Source organism: Dermacentor albipictus, chromosome 7 (genome assembly GCF_038994185.2).
Source record: "Dermacentor albipictus isolate Rhodes 1998 colony chromosome 7, USDA_Dalb.pri_finalv2, whole genome shotgun sequence".
Lineage (NCBI taxonomy): Eukaryota > Metazoa > Arthropoda > Arachnida > Ixodida > Ixodidae > Dermacentor > Dermacentor albipictus.
The window spans coordinates 83,274,682-83,293,103 of NC_091827.1; the positions used below are offsets into that span (position 1 = coordinate 83,274,682).

At 44.8% G+C, this 18,422-nt stretch overlaps 1 protein-coding gene across 2 annotated transcripts in view; it reads left to right on the top strand.

The window, feature by feature from the left end:
• Window positions 1–18,422, top strand: part of LOC135908674 (endothelin-converting enzyme 1-like) — a 50,101-nt gene that overhangs the window by 22,673 nt on the left and 9,006 nt on the right. The window contains exons 5-7 of one of the 2 annotated variants that reach the window (XM_065440532.2): window positions 2,443–2,874; window positions 12,318–12,500; window positions 16,497–16,632. In XM_065440532.2, the coding sequence (XP_065296604.1) occupies window positions 2,443–2,874; window positions 12,318–12,500; window positions 16,497–16,565 (684 nt within the window). In that variant the 3' untranslated portion in view covers window positions 16,566–16,632. Of the gene's footprint in view, window positions 1–2,442; window positions 2,875–12,317; window positions 12,501–16,496; window positions 16,633–18,422 lie in introns of those variants that run through there. The other variant, XM_065440523.1, reaches the window with a different exon arrangement.

Below are 18,422 nucleotides of genomic sequence, written 5' to 3' on the forward strand. Positions count from 1 at the left end.
ATACCAGTGCAGCACTACACGATAAAGAAACTATTGAATAATTATGGGGCTTTGGGTGTCGATACCACAATCTGTTTATGAGCCACGCTAATGTGGCCGACTCCGGATTAGTTTTCACTCCGTGGTGTTCTTTAATTGCACCTAAATTTAAGTGCACTAGCGTTTTCACATTTACCTCCCGTCAAAACGAGGCTGTCACGATCGGGATTGAACCCGCGAACTCGAGCAATACCATAGCCGTCAAGCTGCCGTGGTGGGCACAAATGTGATGATTTGACGTGCCACCGCTTCCGTAATATCGTATCGACCCTACGGTGTTTTAATCCGGCTTTGCGTCTGGACACCCTGCGTCAGTTGTCCGGTTGACAAATTTGCATGGTATTTAATTTTCAGAAAAAGCAGAAACACGCCGTAACGTACCTCTAGCTTGCCTACAGCCATGGTTTCACTGCCTTGTCACGTCTTTTCCCTCTCCCGCTCTGTCTTCCTCTATGTGAACTGAGAGAATGGCAATGCTCTTCGCTCTTTTCGCGACAGCGTTGATTTTTCCATTCTCTGCCTCCTCTCTCCCTTCTCTCCCTGTCCATTCGAAAGTTCTATCTATGTGCCATCTGGCCTTGCACGTTAGTTGAAATGTAAGCGCCGCAATCTCTGCAGTGCTTTTGAGTGGGCTAATGGATAATTGCAGCTGTGAAGAGAATAATACGGCGGCACCTAGGGAGCTCTGGAGGGCATTGTGCAGCTACGATGTGATGGAAAGGTCGAAGCGAGTTTCTCGCTTTCACTTTCCTCTCTGCCGCACTCCTGCCATGCGCCTAAACGCTCTGAACCACCCCCTGACGCGGCTCACAAGACGACAGCAGCAGCAGCAGCAGTAGCAGCGCAAAAGTAGGAGGAAGAGGCAAATAAAACTTCGCTATAAAATTGGGAATATTGCATTTGTGTTGCGCGTGCCACCGGTGCGCTGATTGGGTTGCTTCTGTCATGTGACCTCTCACCGCCATACTCCGTCCAAGCTGATTCCAGGTACGAACGTTGAACACGCAGCATGGACAGACTTTGAGCACCACTTTGTCGCTTTATTCATTGTGTGCAAGCACAAGCGCCAGAAATTACCTCAGCATCCTACTTGGTTGCTACGCTTTCGGGTATAGCAACCGAACGGAGCCTAGAAACATATTCATTGCATTCCATGCAGGAAGTGCGATCAAACGCGACGTTTGGCGGCGCGCCCGTTTTCGTGGTTTTCAGCGATTGGTGGTCGGCAGTGGTTGCTGGTAGCGGGTTGGCCTTTGTAATACGAAGGCGCCGAGGGAAAGGCTGCATGCTTTTGCGCAACCGAGTTACGAGAAGGGACTGCGAGAGGGGACATTCATTCGCACGCTGTTTCGTTCGTCCTTTCGTTCGTTCGTTCCGTAGTTCGTTCATTCTACGTTCGCTCGCTCGTTCATTTGGGGCTATTCACTGGCATTAAAATTATCGTCGATGAGTTGTACACAATCGTTTGTTCAGTAATTACGCGCTGTTTGTTAAGTTTGCTGTCACGTCAGTTAATTTTTTTTGTGTGACCGATAAACTACCTGCTTGCTTCGCGCGGCTCACTATATGCCTCACGCTATCTATAGAAAACAGCGTGCACCCTGCTACATAAATAATTTGCATGCTTGAACATTGCCAGGAGGCAAGGCGTCTCTAAAGAGCTTCGTACGTCGTTTTGTGCCAACAGTGCAGTGACTACAGGGTGCGCTTTCAAATTAAAATGCGAAATCTGCATGAAATGTTAAGATTGCGCTTTTAGAGCTCGCTTTCATCTCACCTTAGATAGACCTCCGTCTAAAGTGCCTTTTTTGTGTTGATTATCTGATTCATATATATGGCCGTGTACACTGAAAAGAGTGCGATCAAAAAGATTATAGGGAGGTTGACTTGGAAAAAAAGCCGTATACCTGTTTTCGTACTGGAGACGTCAACAACAATATAACTTTGCACAATACGGGTAGCAGATCCGCAAGTGCACTACACGTTTAGTGACATCAGAGGAGCCTAAATAGAAAATATACAGCCCATATACATAATATTTGAGCCCTTATGCACACATTTACTTAGCCCTTATATGAAAATAGGCTTACGTCTCGCGTAAATGAAGCGCTCCTAAGGAGTTGCTTACAACATGTATCATGTTTTTCATAAGGCTTATTCCTAAGAATGAGTAAGAAAGCAACAAGCATGCATTCGCGAACAAAAAAATTTTGCAGAAAGCATCCACAATAACTGTCAATGTAAGCGAATAGCTTACATTGTCAAGTGATCGTATTGAGTATCTCGTGAGAGCGGCTTCCGCCTTCATTGTTTCTAGCGTATGCTAAAGTGACTGTGAGTGGGACTAATAACTGCCCAAGACTTGCGTCTTGTTGACAAGTTTTATTCGACAATCTTGCGCAGGAGGCCACGTACAAAACGTTGGCCGTCTCTTGGCTCGATAACGAAACCAAACAAGTTGCCGTGGAGAAGTTGGCGAACGTGCGCACTGTGTTGTGGCCTTCCAAGCAGTTCCTCGCGGCGGAGGCACTCCGCAAGGTTTACGCAAACTTCACCTTCAACGCTTCGTCCTTCGCCGAGTACTGGATCGAGACGCGTCGCAGCCAGCGCCTGATGTTCGGCTCCGAAGCGGCGGAAGAGGAGCTGCTCCTGGGTGACAGCACTCAGCTGCCATACGCGGAATATGAACAGGTGCTGAACCACCTCTCTCTCTCATTCGGAGCGCTGGCACCTCCGCTCTACTACAAGAATGGCACCAACGCCATGTTGCATGGCGGCCTGCTGTACTTTTACGCTCGGGCGCTGATCCCTGCCATCGACAACGAGGGAGTTAAGGTAAGGGGGCTTTGAATTGGACAAAAGGTTTGCTTGCATGTATCGATGATAGTCATGGACTGGCACTGATAGCACCACCAGACGATGGTGCTACATTATAGGTGACGAATAAAATTATTTCTCTACGCTTCTTTTGTAGGAGACTTCTGGGCTATACAGAGGCAGTTTTCAGTCCAGCGGTGTTGAAGTTAACTTCATTTTACAACATATGTAGGGCACACGTGACTCTATGCAAACAAATTGGGGTCAAAGTGCTTATGCTCACAGTGTTGTTGCACTGGAGTGTTTTGTCACCTACAGTGTGACATTTTATGGCGACTACGCAGGCACCCCAGGTGCTATGGATTGGCCTGCTACTACGAATGTAGCGCTTTATATGAAAATGGTTATAAAGTAAGCCAAGTTTTCAGTGTCCTTAAAACTGCCATTACTATGGATAATCTGTTATACAGCCCCCCCCCCTCTCCCCCACTCACAAACTAGGTCCATTTCTTAAGTGGCCACAGAAGGCTGTTTTTATGAGTTGTGCTGGTTTGGTTCCAATGCTGTCCTAGTGTGGGTGAATTGTCTCAGGGTAAACGATTCCTTTGGGTATTCGGCCAGAAAATTTCCCATTTTTTTTTGTGAACGTGAAGAATCGCGGCTTAACAGTCCGTCTGTCTAAATATCGTGACACTGGGTCGCGAAATGTTCATTATGCATGGTGTTTATTACAGAGTCATTGTTTATATAGGCATCAGCCACTCATACCATTCATTCCAGGGTCTCAATACTTGCCTCTGTAACACCATAGATACACGGCCGCGCTGACCGCTGTTAAGACGTACCTTAGTTACCGGACTGAAATATGGTTACCGGTAAATACAGAGAGGCATATGTTACACGGAAAACCGATCCTCACTCAGTGCCGCTGTATCGCTGTAAAGCAAGTCAGGGGATATTCAGTACAGCTAATAAAAACATATTTATTCGGCTTTCTTTCCAAATATATTGACATAAGAGCTGTAGTTTCTTTAAAATGTCCGTTGTCTTAGCATCTGGACTCTCTGATCATATTGATTCAATTGCTTTCGCGCTGTTTGGCAATAGTTAGAGCCAGTCCAGGCCAAAGTATTGTTCACGGCGGTCCGAAAGCCAAGACAATTCATTGCTGGATTGGTATTTTTACCTGAGTGTGTGCCCTGTGGTTAGTTGTGGTCCCTGCGCTTCCGGTACGTTTTTATTAGACTGTGTACGTTATTGCTTGTTCTTTTAGGCCGTTTCTGGCAGCTTTGATCTGGAGACGCGAACTGTTCGATGGCGTTGACCAAGATGTATTTTGTGATGGGGACGAAAACCACGAAGACTTAATTCTTAATTGTGTTGTCCGCTCAACGAACAGCGTCGCACGATAAGCAGATGAAAGTACTCCGTTCACTGCAAGGCATTGAGGTACTCGAATAGGAGAGAGAGGATGATGAAAGGCAATGTCGTCGACTCGTGGCCACAGCTGTTTGGCTTCTTTCCCGTGAGTGGCATGTGTGGTCGCACCCACCGACGCAAGGAAAACGTCTGACTCAATCGGCGTATACGTTCCAATGTATTGTGAGCGTGTGCAAAATCCATGGCATGGCAAGACACGAACATGCGCTGAGCCATCCCTCTGCAGAAGCGCTTGGTGATTACGTTGAATACACTGGCTACATCCGCTGAAGACAGAACCATGGTCATCTTCATTGCTGTCAGCAGTGCGTCGGTTAATATAATATGCCGTCAGCAGTGGGTCGGTGTTCTTGTGCGGCGCCACGAACCGCGGTACTTGCGGTTCCCTTCGGCACTAGGGCTGGCAGTGCATCTGTGTCAATTCACCGCTGTTACAGGGCATCCTCAAGGAACTGGCGCCCTGGATGGCTGTCATATAAGTAGATCATGTCACTGAGTACTTCAACTATAAGGGGTGGTACAGCACCATTCTTAGCTCTGCTGTTGATCGCCACTACAGATTAAAGTACACGAACGTTGTATCCCGGGTCCAATACATGATGCGGCCGTATTCGAGCGGTCATATCTGTCAAGTGTACTGAGCAGTAATTTGTTCAGATTAGATGCCAAATTAATTGAAGGCGTATCACTTGAGCTGGCCAGGCATTCCCTCTGCAGCTTCATTTGATGAAACGTTATGCAAGGCCGGGTCCTACTTGTTCAATATCGCAAATTTCAACTTAGAATCTGTAACGCGCTTGACCGGTTGTGCCACCTGAGTGCAACCTCACGGCCACCTGTGTGTTTTGATTATCCACATTTAGAAGACGCCATAAGGCAGTGACATACGGTCTGTCTATATCTTTATATGGCGCACAAATTCCATTTTGACAGTTTGTGAGAATTGTACAAGAGGTTGCATGTCTACTACAATGAAAGTACCCGCCGTGGTTGCTCAGTGGCTATGGTGTTGGGCTGCTGAGCACGAGGTCGCGGGATCGAATCCCGGCCACGGCGGCCGCATTTCGATGGGGGCGAAATGCGAAAACACCCGTGTGCTTAGATTTAGGTGCACGTTAAAGAACCCCAGGTGGTCAAAATTTCCGGAGTCCTCCACTACGGCGTGCCTCATAATCAGAAAGTGGTTTTGGCACGTAAAACCCCAAATATTATTATTATTATTACAATGAAAGTCTCGCTTTAAGTTCAGTGCTTGATGAGGAAAGTTTTTCTTATGCCAGCCATGGACAGTACTCATTACTTTCCAGTGTATTATGAGTATTATTTAGCGGGCAATGTAAATGTACTGTCTACTCTTCTTTTCTTTTACTCGCTTGGGTCTTGGTTTTAGTACTGCAGTGACAAAAGTGGCGAAAAGCAGTGCAGGGAGTTTCGTGGCAGTTGCACTTACACTTATAACTGCACTTTTGGTACCGTTTTCTATTGTGGATGATTGGTGGAAGAGGAGAAGGCGGGAGTGAATGACTGCTTTTTATTTTCGAAAGAGAGTTTTAAAATAGGGGCCCCAATAGTTTGGGGCCCCAAACAGCTTTGCGGGTGTTAGCGTTGGGGAACGAAATAGTGAAGAGTTTTAGAATAGGGTTTAATATTTGCGGATAGCGTCTTGCACTGACAGCGCCACTATACGGCGTCAAAGAAAAGCTATTAGAAATAATTAAATCAAATTTACCATTTTATGATAGGAATAATAATTTCTACTTGCGTGTATTCGCGTTTAATTACAATTTAGAGGTTATTCTGTAAGCAGCAAATAATTAGTTGCGCTTAGTTTTGAGCAAACCAACTTTCCTAGCCTTCACCAGCCAAACGTAGCCGTGTTAGGCCTACGAGCCATAAAATCCACAATCAAATTCAAAATCAGCGGCGTTTAATGAGTCAATCATCATAAGACACGCTAGTTGAGAGAAAGCGATAACAGAAGCCACTTCTCCTAGCTTGCGAACTTCACGCGTTACCGCGAATCGAACCCAGTTTTGTGCTAGGTTAGAACCGTCGCTTCGATGGGTGCCGCCATGTTTGCCGACGCAAAGCTTTTGGGGCCGCTATTTGGGCTCCCGCTAAACCGGTGAAATAGCGTTCCCAACGCAAAACCCAAAAGTTTGCGTCGTGCGCATGCGCAGTGGCTTCGACGCTATTTCTTTGGGGCCCCAAAACATTTGGGGCCCCTATTCTAAAACTCTCTAAAGTCATAGGTGCCGACAGATGGAAGCACATTGCATGAATGGAAGTTTCATAAACAGAGATAAAATGCCTCATAAAAGCAGGCTTTTTCAAAGCTTGATTTGCACGCAGTGTACTTTTTATATTGAAAACAAAATTGTCTTGTAGATTTTACACTGAAACAGAGCATAGAAACATTGCCTTGCCTATTCAGAAGAAAATAGTGAGAGGTCTGCTTAAGGGCGCTTTTTGTATAAGGGGAAATTGCCTTGTGGCTTTCTCACTGAAACAAGCGCATTAAGCAGGAAAACTTTGCCTCGCCTATTTAGAAGAAAATAGTGATCGGTCTGGTTTAGACATTTAGTGCCGCCAAGTACAGGCGGATGTATGGCACATAAAATATGAGTACTTTCATGAGCGACTCTGAGGAAAGCAAAACAAACATGATCTGGTGTCCCTCCAATTCAAGCTTTATTTTGCCTAGAAGCAAGATAGTCTTTCATGACCACAAGCATATTTTTGTTTGTCTCATTAGCCTACTTTTGGAGCTTCACAAGCTCCTTGTGCGGCTGAAGGGACTCTCGCGTTTATTGTGGCTGGCTCTTCTGCACGGCTGTGCAGCGCCATCACGTCTTTAATTACCGATGGTGGCCGCTTTCGCTTTCTGCTACTAGATGGGCAACAGGAGTTGCAGCATTCTGTATTGCTTCGCAGTTTTCATTTGTGGGCGTAAGGCTGTCTTCCGTACGTTCTGTGCTGAAAGATTCTTCCAGGACGGCTTCGCATGTAGGATTCCATGAGGTATCCACTTCAGTATCAGCAGGTGCCTCGTTAACTTTTGGCACCTGCGTATGAGAGGAAAAGACAATGGCGTTACATGTAAACTCAATGTGTACCTCTGCAAACTAGTTCATAAGTAAGCACCATATCTATTTCAAATCCAGCAGACCAACCAGCTGTGTTCTGACATGTTACATGCAGCATGATACACGTTGGAAGAAAGAGTTCTCTCCAGTTATGGCAACTACTGCTTCTAGCCCTTACATTTGAAAACAGACGAAATATTTCAATGCAAAGTACATTCTGGGAATTCAGTTATGAGGAAGCCCACAAGGTGGAGATAATTTCACGCAGGGAAAGACTTGTCATTCACTCGATGCAGCTTCATGCTACTCTGAGGTGGATGGCTGGTTTACTCTTTCCCTTCCTGTGCTGGGCGAAGTTTTTCATTTTCTCTGCCGCTTAAAATACTGATTTTTCCCAGCAATATAGAATCCTGACTGCGACATCGTTTGAGCAAATAATTTCTGCTCTTCACATAACACAAATGCGCTATGTAATGCTTACACATACATCTGCGTTCTATGCCATATTTAATTTGGTTTACGATAATGTCTTTCAATATTTATTGCAGCTTAAGAATCTTGCTTTCGTTGTCACTCAAATTATCACCCTCTGATGCATTTGTGCAAAAATATATAATGGTCTACCTACAACTTCAGGGAGATGTGGTTCGCTGTTCCCCACAGTTAAGGTATATGTCTCATCCAAGTAAATGTGCTGTAGGTATCTATTTTTATTGTTTCTCCTTTGAATAGCTTGTCTCTAATGATGGGAGAGCAGTTAGTCTACTTAAATGTCTAATTAAATTCTAAGTTACGACAGTGCACGTGTTACCATATTCTCGCTTTATAGTAATTCATTACATTTTGTGCTGGCTTTGTTTGTCGCTGTGTTCCTAACTCTGAGGCAACTTGCTGGTATTGCTGTGTGCCTCTCCAAGCAAAGCTGCATGCTTGGCAAGGTCAAGCATGCAGCTGGAATCCCTGAGATTTTTTTGTAAATTTGCAATTAAACTACTATTTTATATGCGCTAATGCATATACAAACAGCACATTTTTGCAGGCTGCGTATACTCACCAACACTCGTCGACACTCACGCCCAGTCATGCCCACCAACACTGACTCGCGCTCATAGCCTATTCACATTTACTAGCACCCATTCACTTACACTTGCGTCCGCTCGCACTCACCGGCACTCACTCACATACGCGCTTACACTCAGACTCACCGACAATCACGCCCGTTCATACTTCAGTTCACTCGAAATCACCGTCACTGAATTAGCTTCCTACTCTCATTAGCCAGCACACATTGCTATTCATCCTATTCAGTGCAGATCAAGCTCAACAACACTCATTCCTGTGAAATGAGTGGGGAGCAAGTACGAGTTACAGTACTCGTGAGTGAGTACACTAACCCATCTATAGCAATGCAATGATAAACAGTTCAAATTACCTCCACGCTCTTTTCCATAAGATCAGTGTCGTTGACAGGAAGCGTGCCCAAAAATGAGTGGAGCCGCCAATAAACAACCACTCAACACCTTTGGAGCAGGTCGTATGCCACTGCGCCTCAGCTATCTAAAAGAAACTTTCTTCTAGTGCACAAAACTTCTGACAGCATACGGATTTACTTGTTATACAATTACGCGCTTTATTGGGGAAAATGAATTGTGTGCACTGCTATTTATTACACAGATAAAAAAAAACTGCTCACAGATTGGCACTGCTTTCGGAATTTACATATCCCCAACCTCTTTGGAACTACCCAGAGAGTGTAGCTACAGGAAAGCGTAGAGCACTGCGGTGGCACTTGAACCTTTGGTGAACTGAGAATGTGAGCCATGTCAGTATAGCTCAATAGTACTTCTTGGGCAAGTTGATGAGCCTTGGTAAAAAAGATTTTGGCCACACAATCCTGGCCGTTGCGCCGCTAAAGAACACACATTTATTAATTCAGTTCTGCTAAACACCCTTTTCGATGGCATAGGCATATTGTCACGTAGTAGTGACGGTGAAAAACAAAGCAGCGAAGCTGTAAATACCTTTTTATTAGGCGAACCTGTGCCCAGTAAAGCAAGTTAAGCTCGAAGCACAACGACAGGCGGCGAATGCAGTCGGCAAGCACCGAAACCTGATCTGCCGGTCAAGCACGTCGACATTTGTACATGAGTCATCGAATTTTCCAGATTAATCGCTGGTTCCTGGGTGTCTTCCACAAAGTACTACACAATTTGCGTCAGGCAATCAGATTATACAAGCTTCGGTGACAAGAGACAACGCATACAAACATCGATAACATTCCAGTAAGGTCCAATCATGCAGGCGCGTCTTGCGCTGAGCGATAACTTTAAGTTGTTGGTGGTTGGAAATGCAGTCCCCGAGAAAATGGTAAATAAGTACGCGTGTCTGTGTGAAGTAAGAACACGTAGAGAGTTGATTGTTAGCGCTTTGTGTGTATGTCCTCCCTTCGTTTGTCTCCTTTTGGGCACATAAACAATGTGTACAATGCCAAATGTTTAGTGTGCACTCGGAAGAAACGCAGACTTTGTGAGGTCTCGGTTGCCAGGTATTTTGAAGAAGTCAAACAGATGTAACGAAAAGGTCGGTGAACACGCGGAGGCACCGAGCATAAAATGGGCACGCCTTGGCGCAGCTTTAGTCGCTTGGTTGTTCACTGGCCAGCTTCCTGTTAAAAATGATAGAATTTCCGTGGCATGAACGTGCTATCACTTTTCAAATACCTAATTCAAATTTTCAAATACCTTTTCAAATTTGCAAATAATTGCAAATTGCAAGGAGGTTTTCACGACATCTCGGGCCGCATTCGCGCGTTGCTTCTGGATGTGATCGGCAGTAACTGCCATGAAACAAAGAACACGCTATGCCTGTCTCTGGGCAGCTGCACCACGCGTACGTGGGAACAAGCACGAACATTGAGCAAACGGCGCGTTGATATTGGACAAGGGATGCACACGTATGGAAAGAACATACAGTCCTGGTGAGGCAGTGTAGTCGCACAACGGCAGGTAGGCAACACAAAGGCGAATAAAAAGGCTATGTTTACTGAAAATAAAACTCAGTGCCCTTCAGCTCTGTGCAAAGGGTGACCAGTGAAGCTGTGTATGTGGGCCCCTTAAAGGCGAACTGCGCCGCCGCCGCGGGTCGGCTCGACATTTCACTAGTTATTTCTTTTTATTTATTTTACCCTCAAGGCCTATCGGCATTACAGAGGAGAGTGGGTTGTTATGCGAAAAATAGTTGAACAAAAAGCAGTCAGTACAGTTCCTTCATACCAATGAAGCTCGCAATTATACGATGTACTCAGATATAATTGAACGAAATTACCTGAAGGAAAAGAAAAAGGCAGTCATTGCAGTTCGTACAAATAAAGCTTGCTAATACAATGTTGGTTAATGCATCATGGAACTTGTGATTATCATTATTAGTAACAATGTCAACGGGAAGTAGGATCCACTTCTTTGATGTACGAGGCACAAATGAGTTCAAGAAGGTCTTTGTGTTGCATAACGGAATACCTACTTTGTGATGATAATCGATGCGGTGGGATATATACTGTGGGCGAAGGAGTAGTTGGTCATGTAGGAAAGAATGGTGATACAACTTCTGAAACAATGTCAAACGAGAAACGTTTCTGCGACATGCTGAAGGAGGAAGGGCTAGGGAAGTTTTCATGCCAGATATGCTCGCAGTTCTGTTTATACCTTCGGGATCGGCCCACGTATGGGAAGTTCTTAACGCCTACTTCACCTCCGCCGCGGGTCGGGCCGGTCCTGCACTATCTCGGGTATCGCCCCACGTATAGGGAGTGCTTAATGCCTGCTTCATCTCAGCCGGGGGTCGTGCCACGTATAGGGCCTTTTTTTCTTAGCACGCCAATTACGGCAGGAAAATTCCCTTGGACGTTAGAGGCATACAGCTTCGCTGTACTACGCAATCACGCGGTTCTGTTATCCAACCTTACCCCAACAAGACCAAACCTTTCAACTATAAGGGCCATTGTCGCAGATGTGGTTACGGAGCAGCGAAACTTGGTAATTCATATCAAGGTGTATATAATCATGCATAACCCTAAATGCATATATATGCCCGTCTGCCTTCATTTCAAATGCATATTGATAATGCCATAGAAGTGGGCAAGTGAACAAGAGTTCAAGATCGCAAGTCAGCCTCTAGAGTCTGTGAAGGAGTACGTTTACCTTGGTCAACCAATCACAGGGAACCCTGACCATGAGAAGAAAACTCACAGAAGAATTAAAATGGGTTGGATTGCACACGGCAGACATCGTGAGCTCCTTACTGGGACCTTACCGTTATCATTTAAAAGGAAGGTATACAATCATTGCATTTTACCAGTGCTGACATATGGGGCAGAGACTTGGAGACTACAGTACAAAGCTTGAGAGCAAGTTAAAGACCCCGCAAAGAGCGATAGAACGAAGAATGCTAGGCATAACTTTAAGACACAGAAAGAGAGTGGTTTGGATAAGAGAGCATACGGTTATAAACAATATTCTAATAGACATGAAGAGAAAAAAATGGCGCTGGGCAGGTCATGTAATGCGCAGATTAGATAACCGTTGGACTATTATGGTGACAGAATGGGTACCAACAGAAGGCAAGCGCAGTAGAGGAAGGCAGAAGACTAGGTGGTGCGATGAAATTAGGAAATTTGCGGGTGCTAGTTGGAATCGGTTGGCGCAGGACAGGGGTAATTGGATATCCAAGGGAGATGCCTTCGTCCTGCAGTGTACATAAGATAGACTGATGATGATGATACAGATGATGATGACGACAATGGTGATGATGATGATTGTAATATGCTTCAGTGGCATCATTACGCTGCTTTTTGGTGGGACACTGTGCAACCATTATTACTTACGTGCTCTGGATGCATGCGTGTAATCGAATCAAGCATGAGGTAATCGCTTCCTGCAGATCGACCCGCAAGGCAATATCGTGCCGTCTTGGTTGAGTAACAGCACTCAGGACATTTTCGACCAGCGAACGCAACGCTGCCTACCCGGAAACACCAGCATCTTCCCGGAAGTTCCGGCAATGGAGGTGGCCTATGGAGCATTCAAGCGACATCACCTCGAGAATAATAGCCGGCTATCTGAGGTGGGTAGCATTGAGGAAGCAGCATTGCCTCCCTTACAAGCAACATGTGCTAGCCGTAACACCATAAAGCTCCTGTCATCGATGAAGGTGGCACTTACGTGGCGTGAGAGTATTTGTATTCGGCGCTGAGACGGCAAACTTTGTCAGCCCCCCATAATGTACCTATGGCGGCAGAGGGCACAACTTCTCTGTGCGCTAGAAACAACAACGGTAATGTTCTATGATAGGGTATGATTTCGTTTTCAAAAACAACTATAGGCAAAGCATGTAATTATAATCGTCGCTACCACTCTTATTGATTCCCATTATTTTTTTTTCGCAGCAACGAGCACAAAAATGTTACAACTGTGTTTCAAACACCCTAGATAAATGGTGTTGGGCTGCTGAACACGAAATCGCCGGCTCGACTCTCGGCCACGGCGGCTGCATTTCGATAGGGGAAAAGTAGGAAAACACCCGTGTACTTAAATTTAGGTCCACGTTAAAGAATCCCTGCTGGTCCAAATTATTCCAGAGTCTCGTACTATGGCGTGCCTCATAATCAGATGGTGGTTTTGGCATGTAAAACCCCATAATTTTTTCACCCCAGATAAGTTGCGCCACAGCCATAGTTCTAACGACGGACGCTTTTGCTTGCTTTACCCGATGATCTGGCCGGCACGGAAAACACAGGAGCCGATGCAAGCTACGAAAGGATGCTATATGTAATGCTAACAGCAGCGAGACCAAACTTTAGTGAGACCTAAACGTTGCCGTTTGGTAGGATGGGCAAAGTTATCGAAAGATCCTTTGCATACGTATGCAAATCTGAGCAACGCATACATTAGAGTAAACCAGCACAAGTGACTTTTCACATTTTTGAAAGTCTAACAGTTCTTACTTGGTTGTCGCTGGCAGAAATACGCCCAAGATTCGAACGCCCTTCATCATGTCCATTGCAATTCCTTCTTGTGTCCGAGTGTTTTCCAACGCGTCAGTATATCAAAACATATTACAGAGCTACATTGTCCGGTATAATGGATGCATGTTGCTCTATGCTGTGTCGGCTCTGCGACGGCGGCTCTCCTTTGTATAGGGCGTGTGTGCATCCTCGATAAGGATGACCCAATCACATGTTACCGCTGCTGCCACAGAAAAGCCGTCGTGCAAATCCCATGTGCGGCTTCTCCGTAGGAAACCGCTTAAAATATTTGTGCATATCGTAATCGTCCATATACAGTGTACTTCATTGTATGCATGCACTGCTGCCGTGTTCCTTTATCATTCTACGCGCTTGCGTTTACGCTGAAGCTTGTAAAGATATTCTGGAACTCTTTCCGCCGCTTAGACTGTATTGTTGACGCAGGACAGTCGACAAGAAAGGTTGGGACAGTGCATGGGAAAAGTGAAGTTAATATTGTTCGGGAGACGATGGCACGCACAGGGGCATTTTGGTGGTGGATGTTACTTACGCTGGTTTGCCTTGAAAACCTTCATCGCTTTTATGCAATCTAACCACGTTTAGCTCTAAATGCGACAATGTTTATTTGATCACAACGTGTTGTTGTGTTAGTTGTGTCATAGTTCGCATGTCGAAATCATGCCAAAACATATGGGAAATGACTGTACAGAAAAAAAGCATCAACGCCGCCAGGAAATTGCCAGCGTGCCCGAACAAACTCTAGCACCGAAATCCGACCAGATAGTAAAGGAAACAAAATTGCTGAGACGCATCTTCATTTAATGTACACTCTAAACATTGATGCTAATTCATGCGGCGATGCAACAGTATATCGCTTATACAGAACTCTCGCTTGCTTCTGATAGTATCCATATCTCATATGCAAGGCGACCGTTGTTTTGCCGAGTGTGCGGATGCTCGAAAGACTTGGCTCACACTTGGAGGCACCACAGTGGATAGGCAGATGTGCCGAACACTTTTTCTTGGTAAAAATGCTGATTCTCTCTTGTTTAGTCAATAATTTAGCTACCTATTTGGCCAATAATACAAGCCGTTTATCTAGAAATCACGCAGGCAACATATGCCCTAGCATGCTTCTTGCCGTGCACACAGAGGCAGCTTCAACGGTCATAAAATGAGCGTACACAAGCCAGCCAGTTTCCATGGCGTAGAAAAAGCAACAGGCACCTAGTGCCGCTTGTTCTTTTCCACTAAGCTTCATGGAATTTAATTAAGAGTGTTTTAGCTTCTGCAACCTTGACATATCACTGAAATCGGGCTTAGCCTAGCCGTGTGTCCTTGTGATTCAAACTTTCATGCATCATCAGACAAAACTTCAACGCCACCTCAAGACATAAGGAGCCTTCTTGATAAGTTCAGTATCGGCCGAGTAAAATGGGAAAAGCTGCTTACGTGTGCGTCAACAGTTGACTCGGCTGATGTGGCGCTCATGAAAGGTCAAGATCAGGTTTACAAACTTAGTTGTCATCTCTGGGAAACTCATTCGCAGCAACTTGCACATCACAGAAGAATGAGCTTTTAAAAGCAATAATTAGTCGTCAACACAGCATAAAACCTTGCATCTAGTATCGTTATAGCCTTGCGCGTATCTCGGTTAATAGTAGGTGGCGGCGCATGTGGCAGAACAAACTGACCAGTAAAGATGCCGGTACGTTGGATGTAAATGTCGTGATTGTAAAAATCTAAATGTCATGATTGTAAAAAAAAAACGTATGCGCATAAAATAATAAACTCCAGCGCTGTCAGGAAGTTATCGATCGAAATGCCTGCAGCCGTCGCAAAAGCGAAAATATAATTTATCATCCAATACACGACCTAGCCGTAGAAAACTGTTCTGCATATGGCAGAGAAAGAGCCTTCATCGTCAACTGAAAAGGCAAAGCACTAGTATCACTAGTAGTATCACTAGTATCACTAAACACTAGTATCAGGCGTTGGAAAAACTTCGTGGCATTTATCGCCTTTTGAATAGCCAACGCATTTTCCAACTCAAGCACACTATAATAATGAAAGTTCCTCTTGGGCAAGTTGGTGCGATTCGGGAAAACGTGATACTTAGGGCACTAAAGAAACACACGCAATTAAGGGAGAAACACGCAGAGACATTGAGCGCCAACTACCATCTGATTTATTGAGATAGAAGATGGGACACACTGCAACTCCTGCGCACACGCGCCACAAGACATACGACATGACATTGAAGTACTATCTCTGCTTTTATTATCTATGCTTCAAATAAGTGCATCTCAGCGGGATTCAATGTGACTGAGATATGGCTCACACACCCGGTAGCTTTCTTTTCTGATGTAGCCAGCCTCTCGAGAGTTCGCGGGCAGTTTTATCAGCCATGCTACCCTGTATGGCAACGCACGTAAAGTACGACTCGCACGCGCTGGCATTGCAATGCGCGCTAAGGTGCGCAGCATTCAAGTTGTTTAGTTTGTTGGAATTAGTTGCTTAGGTTATTGGTGTTGGTGCGCAGGAATTGCACCATGCCCCTTCTTCATTACAATGAATTAGTTGGCAGTTGGCGCTCCGTGCGTCTGTGTCTCTGTCTTGCGTCTGCCTCTTCAGCGCCCTAAAATCATGATTTTCAACCACATTATGTTGTCTCTATAAACAGCATGCTAACTTTTTGCTGTCATGCTGTCAGGTAACCCGCTCAATGACAGTACACAGAACAGCCATAACTGATTTAGGCTTCCTTAGAGTGAAATACTGTGTCGTATCACCATGGGACGATCCCGGAGATTGGCCCACGCGACTAGTTGCGGATAATGTGTGTTGACATGTTAACCCATGCACTGTGCGTGAATAATCGCACGCATCACGTGTTGACTCTATCGGTATGTTGCTGTCTGGCCGGGCAGGAACGTAATCAGTATTCTTGGAAACGCTGTGCAGGAAATGATGAGCCGAACACAATTTAATCACACGCTTTATATAGATTCCGATATATGTGGTGGGTCTGCAGATGTTTTATTTTCAAGAAACACTTTCGCAACACCTGTGCACCTTTTTAACCATTTTCGCAGGGCGCGGTAAGTCACAGCTTTGCGCAGGCGGCCTGGACTTCATGCCTGAATAAAATGAACTCTATGTAATCAGCGCATACGCCACGCGAAAATGAAGTCATTGGTGGATTCTCAGCCTGCATGGCGACTTCTGTAGGTGTGAAACTGTTCAATAAAATATGTATGACTGTATAAATGCCGCAACGATTATAAAGTTTTACTCGCTGCTAGAAAAGCGTGTTGCAGCCTTCGACGGCGTCCCAAAAATTTGCGGGGACAACCTGAACTTGCTTACATTGGTATATTTTAAGCATCGTTGCCATTACGGAGGCTTTATTGCTATAATTTCATTATAGTGATTCGAATATTTTAAAGACGTCCAACATTTTATTTTGCCGGCAAACTTAGAAAAGGGTCCCAATAGGCAAAATTAAAGTATGTAGGGTGAACCGGACCCATATAGGAGTTAAAAAATTTCCATTGAATTTGTCCAATGCATATTTTAGTCTAGCCAAGTTTCCTTATGATACTCTCTGTACTTCTGCAATAGTGAACAGTTTGAAGCGTCGTAAAGATGCATAGCGGATTTACCAGATTTTTTGTAATTATCCATAATTCCTCTATTAAACCAAGACCACATACGCTTCACACACACGCCTAAAAATTTCAATGAACCGGAGTACTAGAATTCATATATTTCTCAGTCATTTGTGCTTTCGCATTTATGGACGCTCTTGCTGGTTTTCACCTTATCGGCAATAACAGCTTCAATGCAAGAGAAGTGTGTTCCCATTTGTGGTTATTCTTTCATGCAGGTTAACAATGGGCCTTCAATGCATCGTGCTCAGTACAAGCTGCTTTGCATATTCTACCTCCTCAGGTAGAGAACAGAACACGAAACTGCAGCAAATATACCACGCATCTCCATTTTACTTTGTTCGAGCAGATATTTGATGTATCGCCTGTCACAGGTAGCGCATTCCTAAATAGGTCCCTGAAAGCGGCGAAGACTATCTGCAGCGCAATTGGCATTTGTCCGCACGCTTATTATAAAGATTCACTATTCATGATTCTACTGATACTGACACACGTTGTAAGTGGCGAACTAAAGCCGACGTAAACTAGCACTGAATGGCTAAACTAAACTAAGTGCTAAACTAAACTAGCACAAGCTTTGAGATTTGTTCCCAATGTTTGCTGGAAGTTGCATCGGCGTTGAAGTCACCATCGACGAAAACTTCCAGCGGAATCGATGCTATAGGGAAACTAGTCTAACATTAAAATATTTCGTTGCTCACATTAGTGATAAATGTCTCGAAAGCGGTGCTAGGGTTAGAATCTTTGCTGTGCAGGCATGGCTTGACTCTTGCTCGAGTTAGACTGTGTCATTTCAGCTTATGTCTAGAATTGAATAGTTAAGAAAGAAATTATTAAATGCGCATTGTCACGCAACAAATGTTCGCCTTTTTAGGCATAGTCCACTTCAAAACACGTAATAGTGATATGGGCTCCAAGCGATTCTTGGCAATGTGTTCAAACGAAGCAATAGAATATGAGACGCAGAGAAGCACGCGCATATATGAGCACTGTAAATTATTCACACACCGAAGCCCATTGAATCACGAAGCAGATGGTATTCTATTACGCCTTATATTATGCAAAATTTTACCGATCAACAACCGTGTCTTTCGCTGGAGTATTAATAGAGATGTCAATTTATAACAAAAGTTAAATTATGGGTTTTTACGTGCTAAAACCGCGATATGATTATGACACACGCCGTACTGGGGGACTCCGGAAATTTCGACCACCTGGACCTCTCAAACGTGTACCTAAATCTAAGTACACAGGTGTTTTCGTATTTCGCCCACATTAAAAAGCGGCAGCCGTGGCCGGGATTGGATCCCGTGACCTCGTGCTTAGCAGCTCAACACCATAGCCACTAAG